Below are 15,079 nucleotides of genomic sequence, written 5' to 3'. Positions count from 1 at the left end.
AAAAAAAAAGCAGTTACTATGTGCTGACCTCCAATGAGTTCTGCACAGTGGTATAGAGGGCATGTCAAAGTGTGGGCAAAGGGTCTGTTTGTTTCTATGCAGCAGATCAAGGCCTAGCTTGGATACCCAGAAAATGAACTAAGATACGATATGAGGAGGATCTTCCGGCATCAGCACTCTCTGGAGGACTCGTGTCGGGGGATGATCATCAAAAAGCCTCCACAGGGATCCGGATGATGCTGCGGTTGTGGCTGCATCCAGCCCACCGTTTCCTGGACTTGCCATAGGAATGAGGAGGGAGATGTCTAGGCTGGCATGTGCATACAATGAGACAACGAATTTGACCGGATCTGTACTATTGGAACTCAACCAGGAGTTGGGAGGGGTGCAAGGTGTAGCACTCCAAAATCTTATGACTATAGACTATCTACGGTTAAAAGAACATATGGGAGGTGTGTTGGCAGCCGCGCTCAGAAAATAGCGCCCATTGCAGGGCAGCCGGAAGGCCCCGAACTTCCTAATGACAAATCATCCCACACCACTAAACTACATGCTAATTGCGCCTTGGCATAAGGACCAATGAGACCCACCAAATGGTTATGCTAATAAGGCATATGGAGCCGCACCAACCAGGTCAGAGCATGAGAACTATATAAAGAAGCCTCTCCTTCCCCTCTGGGTCCTGCCCAACTCATTTGTTTCACAAAGAGCTGAAGAATAAAGCTTTCTGCAGAAGAATCCTGCTGTTGTTGCATGCTGTTCTTGCCGGCGAGGACAGGGCACGCGACAAGTGGGGCCGAATCCCGGGAACCAGAACATCACCGGCACAGGGAGGACCCTTCAGACATCTGGAGAGGATTCAGAACTGCAGGTCAGAAGAAAGCCCGGAGGGGTAAGTTCCGAGAGGCCCCTGCTTTTTAGGATGATGGTTGATGGTTCTCTGTAAATAAGGAGGCACCATGGGGAATGCACCGTCATTAGTCATGGCGCTGCAGACAGCTCTCAAAGAGCGAAACTTGAATGTCTCCAGCAAAGTCTTAGGATCTTTTGTGAAGGAGATAGACCGTGTGGCCCCCTGGTTCATTTGTTCAGGGTCCCTCTCAATCCCGAGCTGGGACAAACTGGGGAAAGATCTTGATAGAGAGGAGGAGGAGGGTAGCCTGAGGGGAGGCACCAGGCCCCTCTGGAAACTGATTAGAGCTTGTCTGCAAGATGAGAGATGTGAAAAGGTAATAAAAGAAGGTCAGAGAGCATTGACAGATATCCAAGAGAGCATGTCAGAAATGGAACGGGAAACAGAGAGCGCGCGCGGCCGAAAAAAGGCCACAAAAACGAAAGTAAAGAAACCCCAGAGTGAGGGAGAAAGCCCGCCTAGGGCAAAGGTGAAAGAGCCCCGAGAAGCGAGTGACGATCGCCTCGGAGAAAATAGTAAATACCCCTGGAAAGAGTTGAGGGACCTCCAACTCTCCAATAGGGAATCTGAGGAGGAATTAACGTCCGCAGAGGAAGGGGAAGAAAATAAAACCGCAGAGTGCAGAAGTAAGGGAACCAGCAAAGTTGAAAAGCGGACCAAGGAAAAAATGAAAGTAGGGTGTCCCCCGACGCCCGTTGCCCCGCCACCTTACGTGAGTGGCGCACTCTCCTTTTGCCGCCCAGATACTCTTCAGGCAATTAGACAAATGTTTCCTGTATTTGAGGATAATGGCGTACGCTCTCACCAGCCCCTGAGCCATAAACAAGTTAAGGAGTTAGCAGAATCCGTTCGGGCTTATGGAGTCAGTGCTAACTACACCATAGCACAAATTGAAAGACTAACAGAGACAGCCATGACACCCGCAGACTGGCAATATGTAACTAAGGCATGCCTTTCTAGTATGGGGCAATACATAGAATGGAAGGCATTGTGGCATGATATCAGTATGACCCAAGCACGCGCAAACGCGGCCGAAGGACAGCCTGCGTGGTCATATGATATGCTGACGGGCCAAGGACAGTGGGTAGCTGACCAGACCGCCTTCCCCTTACAGGTATACGCACAAATAAACACGTGCGCCGCCAAGGCATGGAAAGCCCTCACCAACAAAGGAGAAGTATCAGGCAATTTGACAAAAATTATTCAGGGGCTGAGCGAGCCATTTTCTGACTTTGTCGCTCGTATGATGGAGGCCGCAGGCAGAATATTTGGAGATCAGGAACAAGCAATGCCCCTAGTGGAGCAATTAGTATTTGAACAATGTACCAAGGAATGCAGACAGGCGATAACACCCTGGAAACAAAAAGGGATACATGCCTGGTTGAAAGCCTGTAGAGAAATAGGAGGGCCACTCACCAATGCGGGCCTAGCCGCGGCCATATTACAGAGCCACAAACAAGCCAGGATCACTAACAGAAGTATCAAATGCTTTCAATGCGGGAAATTAGGACATATAAAGAGAGAGTGTAGGAGCCCAGCTTCAGAACAAACAACCCAAAAGACCCCTGAGTTGTGCCCTAAGTGTAAGAAAGGCAGGCATTGGGCTAATGAGTGCCGGTCTATTAAAGATATAGAAGGGAAACCCTTAGAGTTGCCAAAAAACGCCCAGAGGGGCCCCCGTCACCAGGGCCCGCAAATATATGGGGCAACCAGCACGCAAGTGTCATTCGGGAACAACCAGGCCCCCCAAGGAGAGCCACTTCAGGTTCCGCGGGATTGGACATCCGTGCCACCACCAGAATAGTGTTGACTCCACAGATGGGAGTTCAGCCTATCCCTTCAGACTTTAAAGGCCCCCTACCACCAAATACCATTGGGTTACTCCTAGGGCGCTCTTCTGCTGCATTGAAAGGCCTGGTAGTTCATCCCGGAGTCATAGATCAAGATTATGAAGGACAGGTAAAAATCATGTGTTCGGCTCCCAGAGGAATCTATCCTATATCCCCGGGAGACCGCATAGCCCAGCTCTTAGTTTTACCTAGTCTCCACGCCAATTATCCTGCTACCAACACGGAGAGGGGAGAAAGGGGCTTCGGCTCCTCTGACTGGGATTCAGCCTTCATAGTATTAGATTTAGCAGACAGACCAAAATTAACTCTTCAAATAGAGGGAAAGAGCTTTGAGGGAATCCTAGACACTGGAGCAGATAAAAGTATTATCTCTGCAACCTGGTGGCCCTCCAAGTGGCCTGTGACCCAATCCTCACATTCATTACAAGGTTTAGGATATGAGTCAAGCCCTTCAATTAGTGCCAAACCATTGAAATGGCGAGCCCCTGAAGGACAAGAGGGTACAGTCACCCCTTATGTACTCCCTCTACCGGTCAATTTATGGGGGAGGGATGTCATGAGAGACTTAGGCCTCAAACTCATTAATGAATACTCCACCCCCGCCCAAGGCATGATGATGGACATGGGATACATCCCTGGCAAGGGGCTGGGGAAACACCAACAGGGACGCATAGAGCCCATCCTGCCCAAAGTAAAGAATGACCGTCACGGCCTGGGTTTTTCATAGGGGCCATTGAAGATGCCATGCCCATACCTTGGCTCACAGAGGAGGCCGTATGGGTTCCTCAGTGGCCCCTATCCTCTGAAAAATTAGAAGCAGCTCATTGCTTAGTGCAAGAGCAGCTCCAAGTGGGACACCTAGAACCCTCTGTGTCCCCATGGAACACACCCATATTTGTAATCAGGAAAAAGTCAGGATCATGGAGGTTGCTTCATGATCTGAGAGCAGTAAATGCTCAAATGAGAATGCTTGGACCCATACAACGGGGACTGCCACTCCTCTCTGCCTTACCCAAAGAATGGAAAGTGCTCATAATAGATATTAAAGATTGTTTCTTTTCTATACCTCTAAGCTCCAAGGACAGGGAAAGATTTGCTTTTACTTTGCCAGCTATTAACCATGAACAACCCGATGCCAGATTTCAGTGGAAGGTCCTCCCTCAAGGAATGGCAAATAGCCCCACCATATGTCAACTGTACGTTCAGCGAGCGCTAGACCCAATTCGTAAGACCTATCCCACGCTAAAGATCATCCATTACATGGATGACATCCTTCTTTGCTCCCCACAACCAGCGGAAATAGAAGAAGCATATATAGATCTCACTAGATCCCTAGAAAATTGGAGACTGAATATAGCAAGCGAGAAGGTCCAAAAATCTAGTGTTAGCAAATTCCTAGGAGCAACCATTTACACAGATGTAATTTGCCCCCAAAAGCTTGAGATAAGACATAATCAATTGCGAAATTTGAATGACTTCCAAAAACTCCTAGGGGATATTAATTGGTTGTGCCCATACTTAAAGATACCCACCACTGAATTGACTCCACTATTTAAAACCCTAGAAGGAGACCCACAACTAACGTCACCGCGCTCCCTCACACCTGAGGCATTACAAGCCATTCGCAAAGTAGAACAGGCTTTGATGACAGCACAATTAAATAGAGTGCAATCGAATGAACCCTTTGAGTTGTGTGTCCTTCCCACCCCGGAGCTGCCAACAGCAGTCTTATGGCAGCACGGCCCACTGATCTGGATTCATCCCCAAGCCTCTCAGGCTAGGACAATAGAGTACTATCCAGCAGCCGTGGCCAAACTTGCTTTGAGAGGAGTAAAAACCTCCATGACACATTTCGGAGAGGCTCCAGCTAAAATTATAACCCCTTACAGCGTAGAACAGATACAAGTATTATGTGCTATGAACGATGATTGGGCCATACTTGCTTACAGTTTCTCAGGAACCTTTGATAATCATTTCCCTAAACATCCCCTCATCAACTTCGCCAAAAATCATCTCCTAGTATTCCCTCGGGTCACTAGCCTAACCCCGCTGCCTCATGGAAAAACAGTTTACACGGACGGGTCTAAGACAGGCACAGGTGCCTATGTCCATGATGGCAAAGTTGTGACAAAAGGCTACACGCCTGACACTCCACAAATAGTGGAATGTCGCATAGTCTTAGAGGTCCTACAAATCTTTCCTGAACCTTTAAATATTGTGTCTGACTCCTGTTATGTAGTTAATGCAGTCAAATCTCTAGAAGTGGCCGGGCTAATTAAAGCGTCCAGCCCAGTAGCCACTTTGTTCAAACAGATACAATCAGCACTACTTCATAGGCAATCTCCTTTGTATATAACTCATATCAGAGCACATTCAGGCCTTCCCGGGCCTATGACCCAAGGCAACCACCTGGCAGACCTCGCAACCAGAAGCATAGCCTTTCCCCTGCTAGACTCTGTCACCACAGCTTCAAAATTCCACACACAGTTTCATGTCACTGCCGAAACGCTGCGCAGGCGGTTTAGCATAACCAGGGCCGAAGCTAGGAACATTGTCCTTAGCTGCCAACACTGCTGCAGCTTCCTTCCCGCACCTCATGTGGGGATCAACCCCAGAGGTATTAGGCCTTTACAAGTTTGGCAAATGGATGTGACGCATATTTCGTCTTTTGGGAAACTGAAATATGTACATGTATCCGTGGATACTTGTTCAGGAGTCATCTTTGCCTCCCCATTGTCAGGAGAGAAAGCTTCCCATGTCATCCAGCACTGCCTTGAAGCTTGGAGCGCATGGGGGTTACCGCAGATTCTGAAAACAGACAATGGCCCAGCCTATACCTCTACAAAATTTGCTCAATTTTGTCATCACATGGGGATAAAACATATCACTGGCCTTCCCTACAACCCACAGGGTCAAGGGATTGTGGAACGCGCGAACCGCACGCTCAAATCCTATTTACTTAAACAAAAAGGGGGAATTGAAGATATACCCCCCACACCAAAAACTGCCATAGCCCTAGCACTTTTCACTATAAATTTTTTGAATCTGGATGCTCAAGGCCATACAGCAGCGGATCGCCATAATCAGTGGCCAAAAGACCCACAAGAACTAGTAAAATGGAAGGACGTGTTATCTAACCAATGGAAGGGCCCGGATCCAATCATAATCAGATCCAGGGGAGCTGTGTGTGTTTTCCCCCAGGGTGAAGAAAATCCCTTCTGGATCCCGGAGCGCCTAACGAGGAAAGTCCTAAACAAAGGAGATGACTTCGCTGTACCTCCTGACCCTGCTCCTGACACTGGAGACCCCGACTCAGGGAGTATTGAGATGGGGAATCCTGTCTGCCTTTCCTAAGCCTATGCCTGTCCATTTCAATGCAGCCGTTTTTCCCCGCTTTTTCACCACCAACTCTAGTATGAACTTGCCCTACCTAGTTAAAGACACCCTAGTAGCTCCCCTGGGAGAAAACCGATCCTTCGTAACTAATGGGTCATTATGCTTCACCACTCAGAATCTAGCTGGCTGTATCTCCCTGAAACGGAGGAAATACGGATGGTTCAGTGACATAATTCTAGAGGCCAGTAGCCTCCCCGTTATGTCAGCTAAATTTGAAGGGCCTAATAAGGAAGGGAGCCCGTCCTATAAGAACATGACTATCCACCAGATGGTTCTCTGGATCAATGGCACATTTGTATACTCTCCCAGGAACAATTCCACCGACAGGCCTCGTGAACCCAAATATGCCTCCCATTGTGTGGGCGACTATGAGGGAGAGCTGTTGCCCTGGACTGACTGTCAGTCAACTGTAGTAACGTGGGCAACTGAGAGGCAGGAGTTTACCATCTCCCCAGATATGGAGGGACGGCCAGCCAATGAGGCTTGGTGGCCAGTAAAGGTGCTGGAAGGCGAGTTTCGTCAGCAGCTGAGCATGAACCCCTTCCATAAATGGATGCTGTGTGGAGTCAATGGCTCGTGTACCGACCTCTCCCCCTTTTCCGCCCTCCAGGGTGGGGGAATCGGTGTAAAAAATATCACCTTTTGGTGCGAGAATAACCACATGCGCGCACACTGGAACATGATCATGACCCATAACAACGAGAACTACACGTGTTCAGCAAAATCAGGTCCAGAGTCACCTAATTCCCTTTTTCCACCTTCTCCAGTATGCGTATACCCCCCATTTCTGTTTATCTTATCCAATAGTAGCTTTGACTCCTGCTCCAATGAAACCTGCTTTCTGTCTCAGTGTTGGGATGCGCGTAACTTTACCAATGCTTTGGTAGTCCGCATCCCCCGTTGGGTCCCTGTTCCCGTAGACGCCCCTAACACCATGACTCTGTTTCGAGAAAGGCGCGATTTCGGTGTTACAGCCGCCATAGTGCTCCTGATCTCCGCGACCGCGGTCACAGCCACCGCCGCTGGTATAGCTTTAGACACCTCCATCAAATCGGCTACAGAGCTCAATAACCTTGCAGCCTCAGTAGCTTCTGCCCTGGACCAACAGTCCACACTTGATGGCAAACTGAAAGGAGGAATAATGATCCTCAATCAACGCATAGATCTCGTGGAGGAACAAATGGAGGTGCTCTGGCAAATGGCCCAATTGGGATGTGAGCGGAAATATCGTGCCCTCTGCATCACTAGCATTCAATATAAAAATTTTACACAGGCAGCTAATCTGTCACGAGACCTGTCCCAGTATCTTTCAGGAAACTGGTCCCAAGACTTCGATGGGACACTAGAAGAGCTGCGGCGAGAAATTATCCACATCAACTCCACCCGTCTAGATATCTCCGTAGCGGAAGGACTCTCTTCCTGGTTCCTCAGAGCTCTCTCCCACGTCAAGGAGTGGGCGGGCATGGCTGGGATGGGCGTGTTCCTGCTTGGAGGTCTCATGCTCTTACTCTGGTTGTTATGCAGACTCCGCAACCAACATAAGCAGGACAAGGTGATCCTTGCTCAAGCCCTAATGGCGATAGACATTGGCGCCTCTCCCCAAGTGTGGCTCAACATGCTTAAGAAGGAAGCTCGGCTTTAGCTTGAGGTAGCTCTTGCACCCTGAGCCCATGTGGCACTGCACCAGGCCCGAGTACCTCAATGCTTAATCACAGCTTTCTTTAAGAAGCTCATGGTGCAAGAGGGTTGAGAAAAAGGGTCCAAACCCTTTGTACCAAGCGGTCCCAACGCCAGCCAGAGGATGCGAGGCAAAGCACTGCAAGAGGTCTTGGACCCCTCTGAGAGGCATGCCTGACTGCATAGGGGTAGATGCCCAGAACCCCTCTCCAAAAAGGGGGCATCAGGAAGTATGATGGAGGTCAGGCCTCTGTCTCCGCCTCTGCTGGCAAGTTCCGCCTTGAGCTTCTGTTAGACAAAAAAGGGGGAGATGTTGGCAGCCGCGCTCAGAAAATAGCGCCCAATGCAGGGCAGCCGGAAGGCCCCGAACTTCCTAATGACAAATCATCCCACACCACTAAACTACATGCTAATTGCGCCTTGGCATAAGGACCAATGAGACCCACCAAATGGTTATGCTAATAAGGCATATGGAGCCGCACCAACCAGGTCAGAGCATGAGAACTATATAAGCAAGCCTCTCCTTCCCCTCTGGGTCCTGCCCAACTCATTTGTTTCACAAAGAGTTGAAGAATAAAGCTTTCTGCAGAAGAATCCTGCTGTTGTTGCATGCTGTTCTTGCCGGCGAGGACAGGGCACGCGACAGAGGTGAACAGATTCCAGACATAGGCTGCTTTAATTTGTCTGATTTCTCTCAGACGGTTCAAGTACAGTTGGACAATATCCATCATATCATAGACAAATTTTCACAAATGCCTAGGGTGCCTAAGTGGTTTTCTTGGCTTCACTGGAGATGGATGGTAATTATAGATTTGCTTTGTTTATGTCACCGTATTCCTATTATGTTAATATGTGTGTAAAAATTAGTTAGTAGTTTAAAACCTATACATACTTAAGGTACTCTACAAGACGATATGTCAAAGAAATAATCAATCCTCCCATGTTTCCTTCCATATGCTACATCTGTAGCTTTTCTTCTTTCTTCCTAATTACAACCCTTAAATAGAATTCGTGCCTCATATCAAATTTACCGAATATCATAATTCCTCCAGGTGGTAAAGATACCTCGAGACAAGTGCTGGGCATAGAAGCCACAAGGCATAAATCTGCAAAGAAGTAAAAAGCTAACCTTTTCAAACACTGTGGCTTCTCTCTCACTTACCAACTTTACATTTCCCTGTATGGCCCCGGAAGATGACTGGTTAGCCAGAGACGGGTAAGATTCCTCAAGGGAGGAACAACCTAAGACAGGCACAGTCACAGGGGGGCTATCAGGTGAGAAACTGGGGATCAACAGAGGTAAGGCTTAGAACCTCACCCCCCCTGCTTTGAGAAAAATCTTCTGCATCCATGGATGTTTTGCTGCCCTTGTCTAGCCTGGATTAATACTTAGTCCATAGGCACACACCTGATCATCTGATCATCTATATTTGCCCTCTTACAGCACTAAACTATGTTTTCTACCTTTATCTTGCATCTACCTACCACTTCAGCATTTTATTAAAAATAAAAATAATAATAATAATAAAGGGAGAAATGTGGGATCAACATATAAATCAAGTACAAAAATCAAATGAATATTCATATTTGACCTGATTGTTTATAGGTCATAATGCGTGATCAAAACCGAAAGTTTCTGTGCTCCTTGTACTGTTCACCATGTAAGAATTTATTCACTATGTAAGAATTTGTTCACCATGTAAGAACTTGTTCGTTATACTTCAGAAGATTGGAGACTGACGAGAATTAGACTTGAGATGGATTAATGATTGTACATTGAGCATTGACCCACCTATACTGAATTTTATTGTCGTTAACAACCATTTGATCAATAAATATGAGAGACGCCCTCTCAAAAAAAAAAAAAGAGAGAGAAAGAGAAAAAAAAAATTAAATGAATATTCATATTTGACCTGATTGTTTATAGTTCATAATATGTGATCAAAACTGAAAATTTCTGTGATGACTGCCCTTGTACTGTTCACCATGTAAGAACTTGTTCGTTATGCTTCAGAAGATTGGAGACTGATGAGAATTAGGCTTGGGGTGGATTAATGATTGTACATTGAGCATTGAGTCCCTTATACAGAATTTTATTGTTGTTAACAACCGTCTGATCAATAAATATGAGATGCCCTCTCAAAAAAGAAATGCCTGACCATCAGGAGTTACCCACTCATCAGGTTGCCCCCTGGGGACAGGGACCAACTCCGGGGTGCAGGAAGACTGCACAAGTATGAGTCCTAGAACTTCACAGCGCATTTCGTTGACTTCACACTCTGGGAAGAGGGTCAGGGTGTTCCCCAAAGTGGGAAAGGGGTATTGACCCCCTTGTTGTTCATTATTTGGGCTCATAGAACACTGTCTGGATGGTACCACCAGTTCTGGCCATTACAGGGGCCAAAATAGGCTTTAGAAAATTTAGAGAAAGGTACTCCAAAGTGTTGGGCCCCTCTGGAACTGGAAATATGCAAACTTACACATATTCTACAGCCTACTATTTTACTGTTTCAGTTCTAACTTTTTAAGTTTCTAAGCTTTTAAATTTTTATATTAGAAAATCAATTTATATTTGTTTATTATTTGTATTAGTTTCTCTTTAAAAATATTGCAGCACTCAGAATTTAATGTAAATTGACATTTATTTTAAAATAGCAATAATTTTCCAATAATTTTATACACTGCATATATGAAAATAAGGTACTCCACATCATTGGAATGAAAATTGATTCAGCATTTGAAGCTACTCTCAATAAATACTGTTTCAATGTTAAAAAAAAAAATTATTTCACAGGAACCTCAGATTCAGCATAGTTAAGACTATACCTTTGATTATCAAATTTGTCCTTCTAATGCCAATCTGACCATTGTGCATATAGTCCTCAACCCAGGAAACACCACCACATCCAACCCACAAATCACACTCACCTTCTGACTCTCCCTGTCTACTCGGTGCAGAATCATATCACCTTCTAACTGTCTTGGCTGACTGTAACTGCCCATGTCATGTTTAAGACCCTCATCTTTCCTTTATGATTAGCCTTCTCACCTAGTCTCTCCATCTAACAGTGTGACATCTGTACTGCAACCAGAGTTTACAAAAACTAAATCTAATTAAGCCAGTCTCCTGTTTAAAATCACTTGGTTACATATCATCACATAAAAGATACAATTTAAAATCTCAGCTTTCGATTCAAGGGTCCTTGTCCATTAGTTTCTGCCTATACACCCAGCATGATTTCCTGTTAAATCCTCATTCACACCCTAAACTCCTATTATATTCAATTCTCTTTTCCGTATCTCAGTGGCTTTTCATACATTGTTGAAGCTGCTGATACTCTCTTTAAATTTCATATGCACCCTCCTTTCTCCCCACCTGCTTCTTCACATGTCTGGGTAGCTCATAGTTGTTCTTTAACATATAGCACGAGCATCATTTCTGGGAAGTCTTTCCTGCCTATTCCCTCTTCTGCCTTCCTGTATTCCCACACTTCTGTCAAAATATGTGTGTGTGTATTATATATATATATATATATATATATATATATAATACACACACAGATAATACACACACACACACACACACAAACACATATTTTTTTTTCTTTGAAAGTTTAAGTCAGATTTATCAAGATATATTTTTATCCACAAAATAATCCTCCTTTAAGTATACAGGTTAATGAGTTTTAACAAGTGTAAATAGTCTTAAAATATACACCACAAACAAGACACAGGGTAATTCCATCACCCACTATGTCCTTTTACTATCAGTCACCTCTTACCACATCTAGACCCTGGCACACCTCTGATCCAATTTCTGTCCCTACAGTTTTTCCTGTTCCAGAATGTAATATAAATGGCTTAGTTATGTGACAATTTTTTGCTGGTTTCTTTTGCTAAATATAATGCCTTTGAGATTTATTTACCTTTTTCTATGCATTAGTAGTTTGTTCCTTATTATCACTATGTAGAATTCCATTGTATGAACTGTTACAGTTTGTTTTTCAATTCATTAATCAGACATTTCGGTCATTTGCAATTTTGAGGTATTTTGAATAAAATTGTCATGAATATTCAGGTACAAGTCTTTAGGGGAACAAATTACATTTCTCTCGGTAAATACCTAGGAGTGGGATTTAGTTCAATTGAATGTTTAACTTACTATATAGTAGCTATCATTTTTATACACTATAGTTTATATTCATTATAATCTAGCATAGTGTTTTCCAAAGTAGCTATAGCATTTTTCATTCCCTCCAAGACTGTATACAAATTTGAGTTATTCTGCATCTTGGCTGGCACGTCTAGATTCAGCCATTCTAGTGGATGTGTTTATACATAACTATGGTTTTAGTTTCATTTCCCTAAGGAACCGTGATGTTGATGATCATTCACTTACTTATTTTCCAAAAGTAGACCTTCGTTGCTGAAGTGTCTGCTTAAAATGTTTGCCATTTTATTAAATTGTATATACAATCTTACAACTCAGTACTCACATACATATATATATATTTACATATATGTTTATGTATATATGCATGCATATATATGTGTAGAATATGCTGGATATTAATCTTTCATAAGTATTTAGTTTTGTTTTTTTCCAGACTGTGAGTAGGCTTCTCATTTTCTTAAGTGTCTTCAGAAAACAGAAGTTTTAAACTTTGACTACATTTAATTTTAATATTTTTATCATTCATATGTTTTGTTTCCTAAGAAATCTTTGGGTAGCCCAAGTTTATAAATAATCTTTCCTAGGTTTTCACCTAAAAAAATGCAATTTTAGATCTATGATGCATTTCAAATTCAATTTTAGATAGTGTGATATACAGTATATTTTTATAAGAGATAATTAATTGTTCCATTTGTTGCAAGCATTACCCTTTCCCCATGAATGACTCTGCACCTCTTTTGGAAGACAACTGGCCACATACCTGTGGGTTTATTTTTGGACTCTCTTCTGTTCAAGTTATATATTTGCATACTCTTACACAAATGCCACATTTTTTTTTTGCTCTATCTTTATAGTAAATGCTGAAATCAGATAGAGTAAGTCTTTTTCTTTTTCAAAAATATTTTGAATTTCCACATCTATTAAAATTGCAGCTTCTTCAATTGCAGAAAATACAGACTTCTGGGATTTTGAGCTTAAGTTCAATATATAGAGCAATTTAGAATGAAAATTTAATTTCTTTTGGCAATGGTTTCTATGATTCAGGGTACATATATTGCACATTTCTTCTAGGTTATTTTTTCCAAAATTATTTAATATACTTAGATGGTATTTAGTTTCAATTTACAACCATTCATTGTTTAAATATAGGGATACAATAGTTATGCATATTGCTTTGAATCTTTTGAGACTGATAAATTATCTTATTGCATCTAGTTGTTTCTATGTGTACTTACAGATTTCCTATATAGAATACTGTCATCTGGAATGTCATCTTATTTCTAATATTTTTTCTTTTCTAACACACAAGACTGTGTCCAACTCATCAGGCTAGGTGTGGTTCCTTATTCACCATCAAACACGGAATAATAACTGGGTTAAGTCTGGTGTGAGTAGTCCTGAACGATTCTGCCCTTTCCTTGGGTTAGCTTTGGCCTGAATAAATTGGTGTTTCTGATTAATATGTGCCAGTAGAATGGGGCTGTATGGAGTCCTTAGACTTAACAGACCCCAGAGAGTTTGGAGGGGAAGAAGGCCCCGGTGATTAATTCTCCCCCGGCCCGTTCAAGAGCCTGCTCCTCCGCCTCTCCCGGGGTTCAGGGAGTTCCTCCAGATTTCTGCTCCCACCCAGGCAGAGGTGGCTCGTGCCCAGACAAGCGTACTCCATCCTCTAGGCAGGTGGGGGTCCGCAGCTGGATGGCCAGCATGAGGACAAGCTTGGCCAGCTGTCTGGCAGTGCGGCGTGGACCAGCTCAGCCTCTCGGCTAGAACTTACCTCGGCCATGAAGAGACGCATCTCGCTCCTTGACCGGTTCTCCTTTCACTGAAAGGCCTGAAAGGCTCCATCACCTCGGGGCTCACGTCTTTTTTCCAACTTCCCACCAACGGCAGCATCACCAGATTAGGGATCCATGAGTCCACCCTGCGCAGGGACAGACCACAGATGCAGCCAGCACTGGAGACTGCGCGACTGCTCCATGGTCCGTGCAGCCGCCGCGGCCGCTCAGCCTTGGCCCCTACCTCAGACCGGGCTTGGGGCCGCGCTCGGGTGGGAAAGCACGGTCCTCGCGTGCTGAGGCATGCTGGGAAATGGAGTTCATGGGTTGGAGGTGGCCGGAGCAGGCCACGTGATGTCCCAACGGTTCGAGGGATCTCTAGTAGCGGTTTCTCCGGAGCCGCGACGGTCAGACGCTCAGAGCCAAAGGGAAGTAAGGACTAAGGTAGTTCTTGCGGTTTGGTTATCCAGTGGATGTTACTGTCAACAGCCCTAGTCTGACTCCTCTATTTTACATAAAAGAAGTTGGTAGTTTAGTAGACTCCTCTATTTTACATAAAAGAAGTTGGTAGTTTAGTACATTTGTTGAAAAAAATATATTGTGCACCAGACCCAGTGCTGGAGGCTGAGAAATAAAGACAAGCCCTGTCCTCAGGATTCCAGGTGAGTAAGCATGTGCTACATGCTATGATGGGAGTAAGCACGGGATGCTAAGGAAACTTTAGTTTCCAGACTTGAGGGAGGAGAAAATTGAAAAGAGGAGATGGAGGGTCTGGAAGAGACAGCGTGAAAATTACTTTGTGGCCCCTCTTAGCCTCCCTGGGGCAGCAGCACTTGCGAAGGCTAGGAGGAAAGAGAACTTAGGGGAGTCGTTCCCTCCATTTTAGGGTGAAGTTAAGTGTAACTGGAGCTCGGTGAGCAGCATCGATGGCCCGGTATGCCAGAGAGCAGACAGCAGGGAAGACACAAGGGCCACGGCCAGGCTAGGCCTCATCCGCCTTCGGTGGTTTTGTTTGAATTCTAGGAAAATAGTGATTTTTAAGCAGGGATGTGACAGGATTACATTTCCCCAAGACAATACACAACTTTTTAATTTTTTGAGATTATATTTTATATATTTAAATGTAATTTTATAGATTGCTTTATATACTCCTCTAAGTATTTCCCCCAGCTTATAATTTTGGAAAGTTGACCACCACAAACCAACACCCCTTTGACTATCACTTACCATACAATGTTTCATAGAATTGGTGAGTGGACATCTTATTTTGTTTCTGATGATAAGGGAAAATCAT

At 44.5% G+C, this 15,079-nt stretch overlaps 1 protein-coding gene and 1 long non-coding RNA gene across 2 annotated transcripts in view; both read left to right on the top strand.

The window, feature by feature from the left end:
- The first annotated feature begins 718 nt into the window (after positions 1-718).
- On the top strand, positions 719-8,386 carry LOC140844414 (uncharacterized). The gene is made up of 2 exons (XM_073216339.1): positions 719-892; positions 5,965-8,386. Exon 2 carries the CDS (start codon positions 6,026-6,028, stop codon positions 7,799-7,801), a length of 1,776 nt encoding a protein of 591 aa, XP_073072440.1. The 5' UTR covers positions 719-892; positions 5,965-6,025; the 3' UTR covers positions 7,802-8,386.
- A 5,947-nt stretch (positions 8,387-14,333) lies between these two features.
- The window catches only part of LOC140844413 (uncharacterized), a 147,181-nt gene continuing 146,435 nt past the window's right edge, over positions 14,334-15,079 (top strand). The window contains exon 1 of the long non-coding RNA XR_012122655.1: positions 14,334-14,447. This is a non-coding gene — a long non-coding RNA (uncharacterized lncRNA). The remainder of the gene's footprint in view (positions 14,448-15,079) is intronic.

This window comes from Manis javanica, chromosome 11 (genome assembly GCF_040802235.1).
Source record: "Manis javanica isolate MJ-LG chromosome 11, MJ_LKY, whole genome shotgun sequence".
In the NCBI taxonomy this organism is placed as follows: domain Eukaryota; kingdom Metazoa; phylum Chordata; class Mammalia; order Pholidota; family Manidae; genus Manis; species Manis javanica.
Note: the sequence above shows the minus strand (reverse complement) of the source record. Positions and strands in the feature narration are given on the sequence as shown.